The 19,380-nt window shown below is 40.3% G+C and overlaps 1 protein-coding gene across 1 annotated transcript in view; it reads left to right on the top strand.

Moving 5' to 3' along the window:
• Positions 1-19,380, top strand: part of LOC120540535 (T-lymphocyte surface antigen Ly-9-like) — an 88,833-nt gene that overhangs the window by 53,877 nt on the left and 15,576 nt on the right. Inside the window, exons 3-4 of the mRNA XM_039771374.1 lie at positions 13,275-13,586; positions 18,706-18,951. Of these exons, the coding sequence (XP_039627308.1) occupies positions 13,275-13,586; positions 18,706-18,951 (558 nt within the window). The remainder of the gene's footprint in view (positions 1-13,274; positions 13,587-18,705; positions 18,952-19,380) is intronic.

The raw sequence follows: 19,380 nt of genomic DNA, 5'->3' as shown, positions 1-19,380 counted from the left end.
TGGAGGACGTCTCGCCTCTGTGGGAAGATCTGGCGCAACAAATAACCCGGCTGGAGGAGAAGATCCGCGAGGTTGCGAAAGTACGCTCGAGCGTGAAGCAGCCTTAGCGGGCTCGCATCAGCAGCTCCCAGGAGGAAATGAAAGAATACATCAACGAGCAAGTTCAACTCCTGGGAAGGGAAATTGTGTTGTGCCTCCAGAGGCGGGATCAACGCTGGCAAGATTCTCTTCAGGGGGAAGTCCAAAGGTGTCTCCAGAAGATAAGACCGTCGCCCCGTCATTCAACACCGTACGTATCTCGGGAGGGGAGCGCATACCTCAATCGGCCCTCTGTTCCTGGGGTGCGCCTTTCCTTTCCCAAGTTAGGGGCTCCATATAACGTCGATGATGTCCTGAACTTTGTGGAGGAAGGGGAGGCGTACATGGCCGTTAACCCTTTAACCCCAGAAGAGCTAATTGGGGTGATATGGACATCCCTCTCGGGACCGGTGCGGAGCTGGTGGCTGACGGCCAAGAAGAATATTTTCGATTGGGGATCCTTTCGTCGATCTTTCCTCGCGGCTTTTCTTCCGGAAGACTACGAGACCGAACTGGAGGACAAGCTGCGGTCCATGGTGCAACTACCTTCACAAACCATCCGGGACTTCGCCTATGAATACCGGGCTTTGTGTTTGAAGTGGCGGCGGCTATGGCTGAAGAAGAGGTGGTCCGCCGCGTCCTTAATGCCTGTAACCCGCGGTTAGCTGGGAGTCTCAGGGGGGTGGTGGGATCGGTGGAGGACTTGGTGAAGGTAGGCTCCCAAGTGGAACGGGACTGGGGAAACTCAAAGACGTACTAGCACAAAGTCCAGGCCAGTACACGAGAAACCCAGCCCCTAAAACCACAACGAGCCAAACCTTGCGGTCGGAAGCCGATCTCGCCATTATGCAGCGAGCACGCCCCTTCTGATCGTCCCAGTGAGGCTGCGGGGGTGGCAGATGGATGCGGTGGTGGATACCGGGAGCCATCATACTCTAATCCACTCAAGCATGTGGGAGAAGATTAGCCGACCAACAGACAACTTAACATCTGCCCCGTCCGTCCGATTTGTATTGGCGGATGGGAGTGAACACAGGGCCCTGGGCAAAGTCCCCTTGAGGTACAGTGTACTCGCCACCACCTGGGAGATGGATACATATGTCCTGGAGGACCAGCACCTGTCAGTTCCGTTACTCCTTGGGCTGGATTCGTTAACTACCATGAGGATGACCATCCATCTCAGTCCCAGGGGGTATACGGTACCGGGGGAAGGGATATGCGAATTCACTTATAAATCCAAAGAAGATCTGGGCTCTGAATTTCTTGGATTCTACGCAGCAGTGAGGAGCGGCGCAAGCACCTCGGCGGCAGCCCCAGTGGAGGGACAACCTGAAGAGGTGAGGCGGTGCTGAAGAAGTGGGCGAGGTGTGGACGGAGAAGTTAGGAGTTGCCCGTGGGGTGACCCACATGGTCCACACCTTAGACGAAGTTCCTATAAGGCACCGAGCTTACCGAGTTTCTCCACTGAAGAGGGGCGTCATTAAAGAACACCTCGATCGGATGCTCGCCGAGGGAATAATAGAACCATCTTCCTCCTCCTGGGCGTCCCCTGTGGTCCTCGTGAAGAAGCCGGATAATTCCTATCGTTTCTGTGTGGACTACAGGGGGTTAACGAGAAGACGAGCCTGGACGCATATCCCATGCCCCTGGTTCATGAAATACTGGAGTCACTGCATGGAGCTGCAGTGTTTAGCACCTTAGATCTCCGCAGTGGCTATTGGCAGGTGCCGATGGATGAGGGGAGTAAGAAGAAGACAGCAGTCATCACCCCTGAAGGCCTGTTCCAGTTCAATGTCATGCCTTTTGGGCTTAAAAATGCTGGGGCCACTTTCCAGCGGCTCATGGAGCAGGTTCTGAGGGGGTTGATAGGCAAGATCTGCTTCGTGTACATCGATGACGTCATTGTTTACTCCCCTTCTATAAATCAACATCTCCGGGATTTAGACACCATCTTCCAGCGGTTTCATCAAGCGCACCTTACGCTGAACACGAAGAAGTGTACCTTCATTCAACCCCACATACGCTTCCTCGGGCACATTCTTTCATCGGAGGGTCGCTGTAGACCCCGAAGACCTTGGCCATCCGGGAGTACCCCACGCCCACAGATTTGAAGTCGTTGCAACGTTTTCTTGGGTTAGTGGGGTGGTATCATAAGTTCATTCCTAGGATGGCTGATATAGCGGCTCCCTTGAACCAACTTAGGAAAAAAGATGTCCCGTGGGAGTGGACCACAGAATGCCAGGACGCGGTCGAGCGACTAAAGAGCCACCTCCAAGAGCCGCCCGTTCTGGCCCAACCAGATCCACAGCTCACCTTCCAGGTACAAGCTGATGCCAGCAACCTGGGGCTCGGCCGTGCTCACTCAGAGAATTAACCAGGCTGAACATGTCATCGCGTACGCCTCACGAGTTTTGCGCGGCGCTGAGCTGAACTACTCGACAGCTGAAAAGGAGTGCTTGGCTGTCGTGTGGGCTGTGGAGAAATGGAGACATTATCTGGAGGGGGTTGAATTCGAAGTGTACACCGATCATCACGCTCTGACCTGGGTGTTCAATCACCCGAAGACCTCCTCCCGTCTGACCAGGTGGGTCCTCCGCCTCCAGAATTTTACGTTCAGGGTGACTTACCGGAAGGGCTGTGGTAACATCGTGCCGGATGCGCTGTCTAGGGTATCGGAGCCATCGGGGATGGTGTGTTTGGCAGAGGCGAAAAAGATGATCCTCCCTCTGCCAAGGAGCCTTGAGGACCTGGCCCAAGCACAAGCTACCAGTCCATTCTGCCAGAACATCAGGGAAGGGCTGGAGCAACAGCGTACTGACCGGGTACACTTTGTGGACCTCCAGGGGGTCTTGTACAGGACTATTCCATCCACCCTTGGGGGTCTGCAACATCAACTTGTGGTCCCGGAAGAGCTCGTCCCCGACTTTCTGAAGCACTACCATGACAGTCCTTTAGGTGGTCACCTTGGAAGGACAAAAACTTTATTAAAGATTCTGGGGGTTGCATGGTGGCCGTCTGCCCGGAAAGACGTGTGCCACCACGTGAAGACGTGTGTGACCTGCCAACAGCTGAAAAACCCACCTGGTAAACCGGCGGGATTACTACAATCAACAATTGCAGATGGACCAGGAGAGACTTTGGGAGTCGACCTAATGGGGCCATTTCCTATCACCAGCTCGAGGAAGACCGTCCTGATGGTGGTTGTAGACTATTTTTCGAAGTGGGTGGAGCTGTTTGCGTTAGCCGATGCAAGGGCTAACAAAATATGCTCCATCCTGAAGAACGAAATCTTCACCTGCTGGAGGGTGCCAAGAAACATCATCTCGGATCGGGGTCCGCAGTTCACAAGTTCAATATTGGATGAACTTTATGCAGCCTGGGGAGTGAAGAAAAACCTTACCACCGCTTACCATCCCCAGGCCAACATGACGGAGCGAGTGAACCGGACCCTGAAGAACATGATCGCCTCCTATGTGGGTGAACGCCATCAGGACTGGGATAAATGGCTCCCCGAGCTCCGGTTTGCCCTGAACACCGCGGTGCATGAAGCCACAGGTGAGACGCCTGCTTTGGTTGCGCTGGGCAGACAGCTTAAGGGCCCACTCGACCGACTCCTTCCCAGCACCCCTAGTCCAGAAACCACCAGCTATAATAATTTGATTAAGGTAGAGGGTTTACGGCGGAGAATCCAAGGGAGGTTGGTGAGTTCGACATCCAGACACGCCAAGCTATATAATGCCCGGCGGAGGAAAGCGCACTTCCAGCCGGGTAATTTGGTCTGGATTAGAGCTCACCATCTCTCAGATGCCAGCAGAAAATTCTCCGCCAAGCTAGCGCCTAAATGGTTAGGTCCAGCTACAATCATCCATCAAACAGGTCCTGTCAATTTCCAGATCCAAAGGGGGATCGGCGCCGCCTCCACTTATGTAACGGCCGACCCCTTATTCCCAGCCGGCAGCTACACCTCCAAGACCTGTGGCCTGGATAATTTACTGAGAAGCCTTTCCTGTCAAGCCGTACTCCTACACAGATAAACTTTCCCCACAATCGACGGTTTGAAATGCAAAGACACAATAGGCAGAATGTAAAATTAAACAGGAATAAATGTATTAAATGAGACAAGACACGCCACAAGACAAATGCACACCCGAATATTCCTCCACCCCAACAATCCCAAAGCAAAACTGAAAATATATATATATACAAATCCCCTCCCTTGTCCACGTAACATATAACACACACCACACAAACGACAAAAGACTAGCAAACAGAATGATCGTGAACTTGAGTCCGAACGTGAATAAATGTCCTGAATATGGATACTGATTAGCGGCAATTGTAGTGTTTGTATTTCCCGGCGTTTGGAACAACCTCACCGTGATTCCTCGTGTGGCGAATGATGATTGCCCGGGGTCTTCAGCAGCAAGCAGGTTGAAAGGCAGTCCGGATGAATGAAAAACAAATTGGATCAAAGCGCAATGAAATGAATCGGCAAGCAAATTGTAGTCGTGAATGCGATATTGGTTCTCCTCTTTCTCTCTCTCTCTCATGCTAGTTCTCCCCTTTCGTCTCCTCCTCTTCTCCTTAAATAGTCCGTGATGGCAGTAATTGATTGATTGATACACAGGTGCTTTCCAGATTAGCGGTTGTGAACTCCTCCCATCATCCGTCCTCCTTTACGGGGACAACATTAACTGCTACACATACACATAGTCAATGGGACAATGAAACGAGACACACACAGCACTGACATTTAAACACTATGTGGCACCGCTACAATAGATCACAGAAACATGAAGGTTTCCACAACTTTCACAGCTGTATTATGTATGGAGAGGGGGGATAATTAATGTGGGACCACTCCTGACATCCACTGTCATCTCCACAGTTCTGACAGTATTTAGCTCCAGATTGTTTTGACTACACCAAAGGGCCAGCTGCTCAACCTCCCATCTTTATACAGACTTGTCACCATTCCTGATGAGCCCAATGATGGTTTTGTTGTCTGCATATTTGATAAGTTTAACAGAGGTTACCGTGGAGGTGTAGTCATTAGTGTAGAGGGAGAACAGCAGTGGGGAGACCACACATCCCAGTGGGGCACCCATGCTGATCGTACAATAGCTAGATGTGAATTTCTCCGGTTTTACCTGCTGTTTTCTATTGGTCAGGAAATTGGTGATTCATTGACTGGTGGAGGCAGGGATGGAAAGCTGAGTGAGTTTTGAGTGGAGGAGTTTAAGGATTATTGTGTTGATTCCAGAGCTGAATTCCACAAACAGAATCCTTGCATATATCCCTGGGTTGTCAAGATGTTGCACCATGTAGTGAAGACTCATGTTGACTGCATCATCCACTGACCGGTTCTCTCAGTAAGCAAACTGAAGGGGTTCAACAAGGGAGCCATGATGTCCTTCAAGTGAGCTAACACCAGTCTCTTAAATGTCTTCATGACCACAGATGTCAGAGCAACAGGCTTGTAGTCACTCAGTCCTGTTATACTGGATTTGTTGGGGACTGGAATGATTGTGTCTTGTCTAAAGCATAAAGGAACTTCACAAAACACTAATGATTTGTTGAAAGTCCAAGTAAAGACAGGAGCCAGTTGATCAGCACAGATTTTTAAGCAGGAGGGTGAGACCCCGTCTGGACCTGCTGCTTTCTTAGTGTGTTGTCCTTTAAAGAGCTTACACACATTCTCTTTAGAGATGTAATGTGCAGGTAATACAGTAGATTGAGCCAATGTCATGATGGAGCAATTGTGATGACTGGGAAGTAAAGCAGTGTTCAGGTTTAATGTAAATCTAGTGCATAGAAAATACTTTTCAAGTATTTTGAAGATCATGAAATGGTGCCTGGAGTATTTTTGATCAATGAAACCAAATCAGAAGAATTTTGTAATAATAGCAACCAAATTTTTTTTCTGGTAAAGGATACTTTCATGTTCTGCAGTATCAGACTCAGGGCATCATCCTTTCTTTTTTCTTCAGACCAATGAATTTTACAAAATTAACTCCATTAAAAAGCACTGCACATCTGCCTTGACTATCATTTTGTCATCTGGCACGTTTTAGATATCTCAGATTTTCATGATCAGCAACTTCAAGTCAATGACACCTGTCTTCCAAAACTAGTTTAATTGCTAAATGTTCATTGCTCATTACATTACAGTTTTGTTCTGCTAATGATAATTTTCAAGAAAAAGAAGCACTAGGATAAATCTTCAAGATATCTGGGAATTTTTGAGACAAAACTGCATCCTCCCCTACAATTGGATGCATCAAACCAAAATTCTAAAGGGATATGTTGTTCAAGAGAAAAACACAAAAAAATGTTAATAAGAAGTTCTTGATACATGAAACATGTGGAAAATCATTTGTAGAATCCACAAGCTCGGATAACCAGTAACACTAATATAACCATAAAGAGCTGCACAAAATGGTGTTATCCATTTACAACCATAATGGTATCACTATAAGACGTAAAATAAATATTTGTGCCTTTACTTAGGTTGAAAATGTACAGGCTTCAGCATGGAAATATGTCCTGCACACCGTCTTCCCAACCCTAAACTCAATGGCTGATTCCATGGCCTGAATAATTTTCCAGAGATATTTCCTAGTGAGGTACACTACCATATTAGGAAATGTGGAAGGCACAAAAGGCAAATCAATAAGAGGAGTTTTGAGCCTGCATACATGTTCAAAAAAGACATTTTTATAACTGAATGAAACGAATTGCAGGTAACTTCATTAGTTACAGATCTAGAATATTTTATATGGGATGGACAAAGGGTATCAAGGAGTTTTGACAGAAAATCAGTGTGCATAAAGAATGTATGAGAGTTTTGGCAATCTCCATGTGTGAGAGGAAGAGAGAAATTAAATATTTGATATGCTGTATGTTAGGCAAAAGATGTACATGGTGTCACCATAGCTGGTGTATTAACATTCTATCATCAATACTTGTTTTAAACTGCCCAAAGATTAATTTTCCCACATAGGTGATGATGGTTTATGTGTATGGAGTGAAAGGAAAAGGATGATTGAATAAAGTGGCGCAAAAAAGTGAAGGGGACGATTCTCAAAGGAAATCAAAGGAAGATGTGATTGGTTTCAGTGCTTGACGATGCAGAGCTTGCTTTTACTAATATTTCAAATGGAGTTCCTCACTACCTTTCACTTTCTAGATTCTGGCCTTGTTTATCTGGTAGTGCCCTGTAATGGCGATAGGCAGGTTTGCTACTGCAGTATTTTAAATCGTCGTGTTTAATACCAGTTTAAGCATTTCCTTTTGTTATTATAACATTACACACTTAACATTACACAACTGTAAACTTAATATTACATGCTCTTTTTCCTCTTTTGTCTTTCTGTGGTTCATGAAATTTAAAAGCCACAATCATAATATTTTCAGCCATTATTGTATCACTTGAATAATTAGTGCTGGTGCTGTTGTGAGTCTGTAACAAATCCAGTTTGTCTCCAATGGCCTTTAAATTGTTGGATTTACTTGCTGTTTTGAAATGGTCCTATAGGTAATATAAGTAAGCAAGTAGCTTTTTTGTGTAACTTGAATAAACATTTAATTTGCTTTCATTTCCTTTTTACATTCATTAGAATTGGCTTCAGTTACTGCTAAATCTGACAGGTTATGAGTGGGTTTAGGAAACTAAAAGATGGAAATTTTCTGCATTGCTGGATTGTGAAAAGAACTTCATAGGATAACAGGTGATTTTGTTTAAAAACACAGTATTACTTAATGTGTATAGTGAGAAATAAAGTATCAGTAAACTCAAGGATTAAAAACCTCAATAGGTTAGACTGCAAGATAACGAAGGCTTGGGCCAGGAACCACCACCAGTCTCAATGTACTTTGAAATTAAAGCATAGAATAAATTATTTGTGATACTAAAGCTGTTAATTTATTTATTTGTTATTTGACTTTTTCTCTCTATTATGATAGCAGTGTACTACTTCCTGTAGTGAAATATTGTTGAAATAATGCTTTAGAACAGTGTTTCTCAGTCTACCAGTGGTAGCGAGTTACTTTTGTGTATAATGGTAGTGGGTCATGGTGGATTTGGTGGGCCGCTCAGTTAATTGCTGTTCCAATAATCACATGCAATCTCCCCCTCCTCTGATGATTGAGCTCAATTTACCAAGAGTGACAAACCCCCCTCCTTCCCCTTCACAAAGACATTATCATTGGAAAAATTGGGTCGCAAAAAACAGAAAAGTTAAGAAAAACTGCTTTAGAGGGTGTAGCAAAAGAACTTTGCTTCAACTCTGCTTTCTTAGAAACAGAGGTATTTTAACTTATCAGCAAATGTTGGGATACATGTAGGTATGTTTTGCACCACTGTAATTACTGTTCATTGTTAAAGAAAACCTGTAAGCTGTTAACCCATATACTTATTTCCTGAAAAAGGCGTTTTTGAATAACTTTGAAAATTACGTAATTTTTACATTTTTTGCTAACCTAACTTTCTTGTTTACCTCTGACTGCTTATCACTTACCTTTATAGCATCTCACTGTTCACTGGATTTGGACTTCATTAAAAACCGGAAAAATGGGGTTTTCTAAATCTTTTAACCAGTAGCGTGTACAGTATGTATGAATGTATGTATTAATAATATGATCAGTCTGCAAAGCGGGGAAATTTGTTTAATGACACTGTGGGAGATATCAAATGTTAGGGTGGAATGGGAGGACCACCAAGAATGGGGTTTCTATTAGGTTTGCTTCTGGATTGATTTATAGCCCAGACCACCACATAAGAAGGGTATCCTCTATATATGAAGAAACACCTCATTCTGAATGTTTCATTACAAAAGTCAGCATCATCAGTACAGAGATGGCTGAATCTAAGGAAGTGTGAAAGAGACAGAAAGTTTGCCAGAGATGGAAGGAGCAGTAAGGGTGTCAGCTGACCTGAAATAGACTGAAGCTTTAAATTCTGAAAAACTGAAAGAAAGACTGATATCTAAAATGGTAGCGCTATTTCAGAAACATCCACTTTAAACCTGAGCAATGGATGTATAGTAGTAAAATCAATAATGATTTCCTGTAGTTGGAGTCTGAAACAAGATGCCGCACCAACCCAATTGTTGATATATCTTTTGCACATGTCCGATACAAAGCCTAGGTAATAAGAAGAAAAAAACTATTCTTCCCAGCCAATGAAGATGTTTGCCTAGCTAGGTCCCATTACAACACCACTGACCTGTGAAAATAATTGTTATAAAAGCAGTTAAAGTATTGAAGGTAAGAAACAGTTCTGCCTGTCTGAAGATGGCTGCTGAATGCTTGTCTGAGGATGATTAAACTTTCATAACTGTGTACAGGGAGATGATGTCCATGGTAAAAACAAAACAGTCAGGATTGTGAAAACTAAAGCTGTCAAGCAACTGAAGAGCATGGTTAATATCTTTTAAGTATGACCTTCAACTGGTGGTCTCATGAGACTGTCGAGGAAAACTGATATATGAGGACAGTTGCATGCAGAAACAGCAGGATGTCCAGGATTGTTTGTTTTATGGATTTTGGGGAAAAGGTAAAAAAGATGTCTGTGGGTTTTCAACAATGAGGCAATTGCCATTGAGAGGCAATTATTTTGTGCTGATGAAAAGAGAAATAGTGGAACTTCTCTCCTTCTAGTAACCATCTGTCAGATACAGCATGAGAGGAAGATAAATGACTGTGTCAAGTAGTTGTTTTGAAGCTTCTGAACTATAAAGGTTCTTCTGCCAGACTACCACCACACCAGCCTTGTCTGCAGTTTTGATGACAATATAATCTTAGTGCCACAATGTCTGTAGTGCCTGAAGTTCACCTTTTGTAAGGTTGGATCTGTGTTAGCTGAGACATGAAAGTTTACTGGGAATTTTGTTAGAACACTGATTTGAAATAATCAACAGATGCAAAATATCTTCATCAGCTTGGAAGCAACCTATATGTACAGTATATATGCTTGTTATGTTACAATATTTATTACTACAAATGGTTCTTCAGACACCAGTAAGATCTATAGATAGAAATTGTCTCGAATCTACTGGTGCAAGTACCAATGGTCCAGTACTGTTTGTTAGAAGGAAGGAGTGAGAAAAGCATCTGTGTAAAAAGTGCTGTACCAGAATGTGATGCAACCAGTGATGAAACACTCTACAAAGTACCTGTAGAAGATACAGAAAACAGAGAAATCTAAATTTTCCTCAGACATCTGAGGAAATAGAGCTATTGGCTGAGTTTAAACTCTTCTCCATGTGTTGTCTCATCATTTTTGGTGATCAGGCCTATGATGGTTGTGTCATCAGCAAATTTAATGATGGAGTTTGAGCTGTGTCTGGCCACGCAGTCAGAGGTAAACAAGGATTAGGGATAACATGATACCAGAATTTTTATACTCATATTTAACAGTGAAGAATGCCATTTTACTTATCCTGCTAACTTTGTGTTTCAGCAATTATGTGCTTCTGTTAACACATTGCATGTTATATTAATAGAGAGATGTGCCTTGTCCTTCAAAGCACTGGAATGCTAAATACATTTTATTTTGGTATTAACAAATGAGAAAACTTACATCATCACTAGTGCAGACAAGCCAAAAGCCACTTTGTTTGAATCTTGCCTTGATCTTTTACTTGTTACAACTGTTGTTAGCACGGCCATGCCTTCGACATTCCACACTCCTAAATGCGTAATTGTGGAAGCTTGTAAGATCTCTCTTAGTACCCGAAACCGTGACCATATACTGTATACATCGGTTAGAGAGTGGACTGATGTGCTCATTACAATAAGTCAGTGAATGTGAAGCCTCCATTGATTTATCGGGACTGTGTAGAACATTGTATCAAAAGTAAATTAATCTCATTATCTCTTCATTTCCTCTTACAAATGCATAATATTATAAGATAAACGATTAAGCTTTATTCCATCAGTAATGTTCCTTTCCTCTCAAAGCATGTTCAGCTCTATTTCTGAACTAGTTCCAGAATAAGATCAAATTTGCATTAAGAAGAGTCTATATGTGTGCTTGGCTTTTGGTAATCTTGTGCTGAAATTCTCCTGCTTCAGAATCAAAAGCATTTCCAAATATGACTTCTCTTTTTCTTTTCAACAACTGAAGATGGGGTATTGTATTTTCACTCTCTGTGGGGCATTTTTAAATGTGTTTTTATTTATGATTTTCATATGTATTGTAGTGCCTTTCAAAGTGTTTTGTCTGCTTGCAGTCAGTCAAAAGTGCGGTTCTGGCTTTCTTAGTAATATTGATACTGTGAAATATTGGTCCTTCTGACATTCACAGCAAGAACTATAATTGGGAGTTTAGTAAATTACCTTCAGGAGTGCCTGTGCTAAGGATCAACATGAAGAATATGATGCTGCCAGGTCATACAAGCTGAGATCTGTTGGTGAGGTAAACCAAAATCTAATTGCAAAGTGTGGAGCTAATTCCTAAATGGAGGTATGTGGTAGTTAGCTTTGCAGGTACAACAGTGCTAAATGCTGAGCTGTAGTCTATAAACAGGTTTCAATAATTTTTACACTATCTGAAGGCTTTATGTGTGTTGCTGGTGTTAAGAGTGTATATTTAAATACTAATGTATAGGAAGATTCATGTGAAATTTAAAGTAAAATGTGTAATATTATGAAGAAACTAGTTTTGGATTTTTTTATTACTTCCCATATTTGTTAAAAAATTCTTATTGTGTACACTTCATTAATTGATTTCTTTTTAATGCTCTCAAAATCAAACTAAAAAAGACGTATACATTTCTAATAGGGTGGCACAGTAGCACACTGTTTAGCATCTCTACCTCACAACTCCTGAGTCCTGGGTTTAAATCCCAGCCTAGTCAGTCTGTGTGGAGTTTGCATGTTTCTTCCTAAATCTACGTGTAGTTGTCTCCAGGTATTCCTGTTTCCCTCCCACGTTCGGATTAAGTTTATTGGCAACTCCAAACTGGCCTGGCATGAGCAATGAATGGGTGTGTGCCTGTCTGTACCCTGTGATGGACTACTGGCCGGTCTATTTTTAGATACTGTCTTGTGCTCAGTGCTGCCATGAATACTCCCATAATGGTGAACTGTTTAACAATAGATGAATTATTCAATAGACATAAATTTTGGTAAATGAATGTCAAGCTATGCCAGTCACAACTGTTAATAATACTTTGCTGCATGAAATTACATATTAGGTACATGACATGACTGCAGCCTGCTTGATACTGAGTTTATTGATTTGCTTAAAAGAAGCATGGAATATCCAATAAATTAAATGTATATAAGAAATCTTTTAGATTGAATGGAGTGGGCATAAAAATCGAATACACCATGAAAAAAATAAATTGTGCCCACACTAAAAAAGAAACAAGGTTAGAGATACAATGGGTGTTTGGCCTTGTTTCTATTTTTCCCAGAGTAGGACAATCTTTAGTTTTTAATCCTTTCAAATATGTGTTGCTGCAGCTCTTTAGTAAATCTAATAGAGAATGTATGTCAAACATCAATATTTAAATAAAGTCCTTCTAAACCATTGTGTCAATCATCATGCAATCTTACGTAAGCTGATCATGCCCTAAGCTGTCACACTTACAAAAATCATTAAATTAATTCTAAAACAGTTCATTATGTTTTACTTTGAAAATAAATATTTTAAAAATACCTTTAAAAGCATGTGGGAGAATGTTATTTTATGAATTCTGTTCCAAGTGTAGCTTGTCTATATGTCTTTATTTTATGCAGCACAATTACAATTGCAGAGCTATGAAAATAATAATAATAACAAATGTATCTGAAAGCTTAATACTGGGCACATTTGAGCCCATTCAAACTGAACACATGAAAGTAATATGCCAAAATATTCAATTTTCAACACTCAACTAATTGTTTCACATACAGAAACTCTGGTTTAACAAACATGTCTGCATTTTTAAATGTGATGTGGACTCTTCATGTTTGTCTACTTATCTATCTCCTGTTCTGCTTTCACTTGTAAGCTGGCACAGCTGCAATTACCAGCTGACAAGTGCAAAATAAAGCTGCAACTGAAAACCACCACCTGTGCTGTGCTGTTCAAGGCTCTCCTTTCAAGTAAGAATCATTAGTTGAAGATGCTCCAGTTACAATCCAAAGAACACTCTGATAACTTTCTGTGAAATGGTTAAGTTTTTCTTATTTCTCCTTTCCCACAGACTACTCCATAACTCCAAGTCCCATTTTTGGACAAAGCAGCGACAATGTGACATTTGATGTTTCCATTAAACCTACGAATATGGTGTTACAGGCTGTGACCTGGACGGTAAACATTACCAACAATGCTGTGATTTGGACGGGTGGTGCAATTTCATATGGACAGGGATATGAAGGGAGAGCCCATCTGAACACAATGACGGGATCTCTGTCGCTCTTCAGACTGACACTAAGTGACTCGGGACAGTACAACGTGACCATCATAACTACAGGGGGAGCAAGTATGACTGGAAATATCACACTTAAAGTGTTAGGTGAGTAAAGTGGAGTTAACATCAAATTCTATCTACCAAAAGACTGTTTTTTTTGTTTTTTGATTAAACAATATATTAATTTGAATTCCTTCCAGTATAATGTGTTCTGTCTTGAAGTAACTTGTAAAATTACAAGTTTAGCAGGAAAAAAAACAGTTCACTCAATACAAGTGATCTCCTTTTTAAGATGTATAAAGAGACAGAAGGTTTGCTCTTTGTCCTCTTTGTGTTTGAAAATGTATGTCATGATTTGCTTGAATACATCATCATTGATGGAACATGGGATCATTAAGTGTTTTGGTCTTTACAGTAAGCTTTGGCTTTTGTCCAAGTAGCAACAGCAGACCAAAAAATGCTACTCTCAATTCACAGCCTTCAGGAGTTTCCTTATGGTCTATTACTTCAGCACCCCATAAAACATAGGTGATGACAACTTAACACAAAGACTGCCATGCAAGTCTTCTACTGCTTCCCTGTCTTGATACATATCCTGTGCTTATCAGTGCTGAGGTTACCCATGCATCATTTCTCTTGATCCTCAGACATCTAGGGGTCTTCTTGTGCTACCTTTGTGATAATTCTTGACAGTCCTCCTATAAGAACTTCTGTAATACCAAACAGACAAAGTGCCTTATGCATGGACCTTCCTGCAGATCCTCTGTAGCCACTTACTGTAAGTGCCTGTGCAGCTTTAAACTCCAGGCCCACTACAGCAATTAGAGTCTAAGCTTTCATACTTTACTCTTTTTATGCTTGCTGACCTCATTCACGTGGTATTCCCGTGGGACAGCCAGTCTTGTTTTCACATATTGTGCAAAATGAAATGATGGCGAGACGCTTTTTTTTAAATATGCAGGGGAACTTTATTTATCACAGCTCTTACATCCACAGCATCTGTGCTCTATATGAACTCTAAAACAAAAAACATTGAGGTCCCTTTTTCTGGTGCTTTCCTTATGACATAGGTACCTAAACAATGCTTGATAATAATAATACATTTCAATGACATATCTTAAAACAAAACTGCACATATATGTATTAATATTTTGTTGACATAAATATTACACAGCCAACATAACCAAAATAACTTGTATTATTGTTTCAGACCATATAAAAAGACCCAGCTTATGTGCAGTTTATTCAATGCTGTATAGAAATCTAAGAAGCTTCTCCAAGTGAATGTTCAGAGGCTATTTTGTAATTGCTGCAATGACACCTGTATCTTCTTCAGGGATTATGGCCTTTCTGACACCTGGATGAATCTAATTATGTAGTTCAGTATTTCTCAAACTCAGTCCTGGGGACCACCTGTGGCTGTAGGTTTTTGTTCTAACCAGATTCCTAATCAGTGACAACACCTGATAACACTCATCTCATTTAATTATCTGGTATTTTTTTCTATATTCAGAAAAGCACAGCAGCGTGATTTTTACATTTATAAGACATTTTAAAAACATTTTTGCTTTTGCTATAGATTTAAATGCTAAACTCTCTTTTGTTGATTTCATTATATTTTGAATATTTTTCTCTCTGCAGTTTTTCCCCTTTGTTGTATCTTATTAATGACAATTAAAAATGAGCAGAGCAGACATGCTGGCAAGCAACACTACTTTAGAGTCAGACCCACTAATTAGTAAATAATGGAATTAATTAAACAATTAGAACACCTGGAAAAGTAGAATGAAAATCAAGATGAAAATATTGTTAAAAAAATACATTATTCCCATATAACTGCTTGGTACATTTTAATATATATATATACACTGTGTGTGTATATATATATTTTTTTTTTACCAAACTAATTTCTATATTGTTCCCAAAACACAGAACATGGTTAATAACAGTTCACTTAATTAGCCCAGGAGTCCAATTAAAAACAGAAGCTGGTTGGAACAAAAACCTGCAGCCACAGTGTGCCCCTAGGACCAAGGCTGGGAAACACTGGTGTAGTTGAAGGATGTGGATGGTTAGTTAATATGGGCAATGTCTTTACAGATGGTGTCTGCAATGGCTTTCAGTACCTGGTTATGGTGCCAGCATGAAACAGCTCAAAATCTGCTCCAGCATATGTTCCAGTCAAAGGTTTTCCCAAGACTTTTCATGGGATTCTCCATGACTGTTGGAACCAAACTCCTCTCAGACCCTTACCTTCCTTCTTCACAGCAACAGATATCTGGAATTTAAAACACATCTTTACTTTGTTGATCATTTTCTCCAAGTCCTGGAGAATCCATCTCCAGGCAGAAACTGATTTTTTTTCACATTCAGGTCATTCATGAGGTTTTTAATTAGTGATTGTCAGATACCAGCCTTGATTAGAGAGCCCCTGTAGTATACATCTGTTGATTTAACCAACTGGTGTGTTGCTAATGCAAAAAGAATCACAACAATTGTACACCCAGTGATTATTTTTTCTCTTAGCAGGGTCAGTCTGATGTTATAATCCACAACATGACCATGAAAATGAAGTTTTGATAGTAATCCAAGTTTAAACCCTTGACATTTCTGGAGATGTGATGTTAGTCTAGTGCTATCACTTTACACAGTACAAAATTCTAGGCGCTGAAGAAGTCCAGCTATAACACAGTCAGGTATTTCTTATTTTTCCAAGTCTACCTGTTTTCTCCATACAGATAAGAACTTTAAATATCCTACTCTTCTGTACTGAGCTGCTGATGTATGAAATCTTTAGGAAATATTCAGACACCTGGCCACAATGCTGAAGAATGTGTTCCCTTCAACATCAAGGAACAAGACTGTTCTAAATTGCTCAAGGCACTTTTATATGCTCAAGGTCATTTTCAATGCACTTTGTATGAAATGATGTAATATCTACATTTATAATGGAAACAAATAAGGGCTTTGTGAAAAATAAATCTGCAGCAAAAAGCTTGTGGGTTTCATTCTTGTATGACTAGATACAAATTGCCTATTACTTTGCTCAGTTATGGATTGTACTTTGTAACACTTTCTGCAGATCCTGACAAACAAAGGTGACGTAACACCACTTCCTTAAAGATGCAGATTCTCCGTATTATGCAGAAACAGAAAAACTGGGAAATGTGGAAGAGTCAACATAGGTTAATGAATAAACCAATAAAATAAATAAACCAAAATAACTACACAGCTGAAAACAATGAGGTGCAAAAGAGGAACTAGACAAAGTCTTTGTAATCAGATCACCTTTCAGTAATGTAAGGTAAAGATCACCTTAACTGTGAGCTTCGCTTGGCCAGTGGTTCCAATATGTAGCTTAACGTCTGTGTGATTCAGCTTGTGTACTTAAAATGAATTGTTTATCAAAGTATTAAAATTAACTTAGAGACTCTTCATTCTTCCATATGAGAAAGATATTCCAAGTGTCTCAGATTATTATTTGAACCCTTTGCACCAAAGTTCACTGCTTAAAATCAGGATATATACTCTACCAATGCATGGACTCCCTGCTCAAATTTCTTGTTGAAGGTTTGAGAATAACATGAGGTTACTGCCGATTTGCAATTTGTAAAAAATAAATATTTGTTTTAATGACATTGCCCCCATCTCCCAGCAGATAAATAAGTAGCAAACTCATCTGACAATTTAAAGTATTATTAAAACATTTATAGCAAACTCAACTTAGTCATCATAATCAAATGTTTCCAATTTCCAGTGGTATTCTGAATATAATTTCTTACCTGAAGAAAATACTTCTTTTTGAAATATGTGTAATTTCTTTGTATCTAGCACTGCTGGCCTGTTTTTTTGGACAGGCCCTTCTCTTCTTGGACCTTGCAGTTTCTCTGCTACAGCGCTTTTAAGTTATCCACATGTTTGTATGTGTTTATGTGTGTGTATATATTGTTTAGTGTTTTATCCACAGTCTTTTCCAACTTAACAGCTGTTGTGGTGCTGACATGCAAAGCGATTTTCAGGACATATTCTCTGGCACTCTCTTGTGGCAAAAGTGAACAAAATAGTGAAATTAAAAAATAGCCAAATCACAATACAGTAATCCCTCAATATATCGCGCTTCGACTTTCGCGGCTTCACTCTATCGCGGATTTTAAATGTAAGCATATCTAAATATATATCACTGATTTTTCGCTGGTTCATGGATTTCATGAAAATGGGTCTTTTAATTTATGGTACATGCTTCCTCAGTTTGTTTGCCCAGTTGATTTCATACAAGGGACGCTATTGGCAGATGGCTTAGAGCATGTATTACATATTAACTAAAACTCCTCAATGATATGCTTCCCGCGCGGTGCTTGATTGTTTGCTTTTCTTGGTCTCTCACCCTCTCTGACATTCTCTGTGGAGGGGCTGTTTGCACAGAGGATACGGACGCTCCTCTACAAAATGCCGCTTTATCGCGGTGCTTCGGCATACTTAAAAGCACATATTGATTTTTTGATTGTTTGCTTTTCTTATCTCGCACTCTCTCTCTTTGACATTCTCTGCTCCTGACGGCGCTCCTTTGAAGAGAAGATATTTTTGTATTCTTTTAATTGTGAGAAAGAACTGCCATCTCTGTCTTGTCATGGAGCACAGTTTAAACTTTTGACTAAAGGGTGTTATTTCATGTCTAGAGGGCTCTAATAATGTGAACAGTGTGGGAGAGTTTATAAGGGCTTAAAATATATAAAAATAACCATACAAACATATGGTTTCTACTTGTGATTTTCACCTATCGCTGGGGTCTGGAACGCAACACCCGCGATCGAGGAGGGATTACTGTATATAATTTAAAAAATAGTTCCAAATGGTTCTCTGAAGTTAAAACCACAAAAAATGGTAGGAAGAGTAAGGAAAAAAAAAACAAACATATTTTAGCCAAAAAAAGGAACATAATCGAATGTTGGCCCTGTACCTGTTAAATTCCATGTTCTTCACTGACTGCTAGATATAATCTCAGGCCTAATCTGTTATGCATTTAAAACATTTTGCTGCACAAAACTTATTACACGGACTTACTTAATTTTTATTTAATTTCTCTATATAGGTTTCTGAAAATAGTACTGTTTCTTTACTGACATCTTAATTTATAAACCTTCCTGGAACTATTGCTTGAAATGAATGATCATATTTTTGTTGAATGATATCATTATTTACCATTTGTTGTATCTTTCCTCTACAGATCCAGTTGCTGTACCCAAGATTCAGTTCAATGACGCAGTGACTTTGTCCTGCATGGCCTCTGGGTCAGATGTCTCTTACCAGTGGTTCAATGGCAGCTCAGAGGTGTTGGATACTGAAAGGATTCTCCTGAGTGTTGATAGGAAAACCCTGATGATATCAAGAGTGGTGAGATCAGACGATGGGCCCTTCTACTGCTATGTGTACAACAATGTCAGTAACAGCACCAGCAAACCCTTTAATCTTGGTATGCAATGTGTGTTTTGGCCAACATTTATTTCAGCATCCTAGTTCACAATTTAAATTAAAATATTTTTATTTGTTTTTATTAGTCCAACAGTATATTTTAGTACAAGAGGAGTAATTTAGTTAAGCATGATATACCATGCCACACCATTTTCTAAGACTGCTTACTCTTGATAATTTCATTTTTAAGGTGAAGTATTTTGTTGCAGTAGTAATAGTAATACTATTGTCACATGTATGGAGTACAGTGAAATTCTGACTTGTATGACCAAACAACATGTCATTATTCTTCAGCAGCATGATAAACAGGAATGCATTAAAATACAGAACTGGATGGGAATCATTTGTTCCATTTTTTTATATGAACCCATTGTTTCTTTTGTTTAAATGTGCTTGAGTCTAATTATCAAATTTCATTTCATTCTAAAGC

This window comes from Polypterus senegalus, chromosome 12 (genome assembly GCF_016835505.1).
Source record: "Polypterus senegalus isolate Bchr_013 chromosome 12, ASM1683550v1, whole genome shotgun sequence".
Classification (NCBI taxonomy): domain Eukaryota; kingdom Metazoa; phylum Chordata; class Cladistia; order Polypteriformes; family Polypteridae; genus Polypterus; species Polypterus senegalus.
This window is presented reverse-complemented; position numbering and strand designations above follow the sequence as displayed.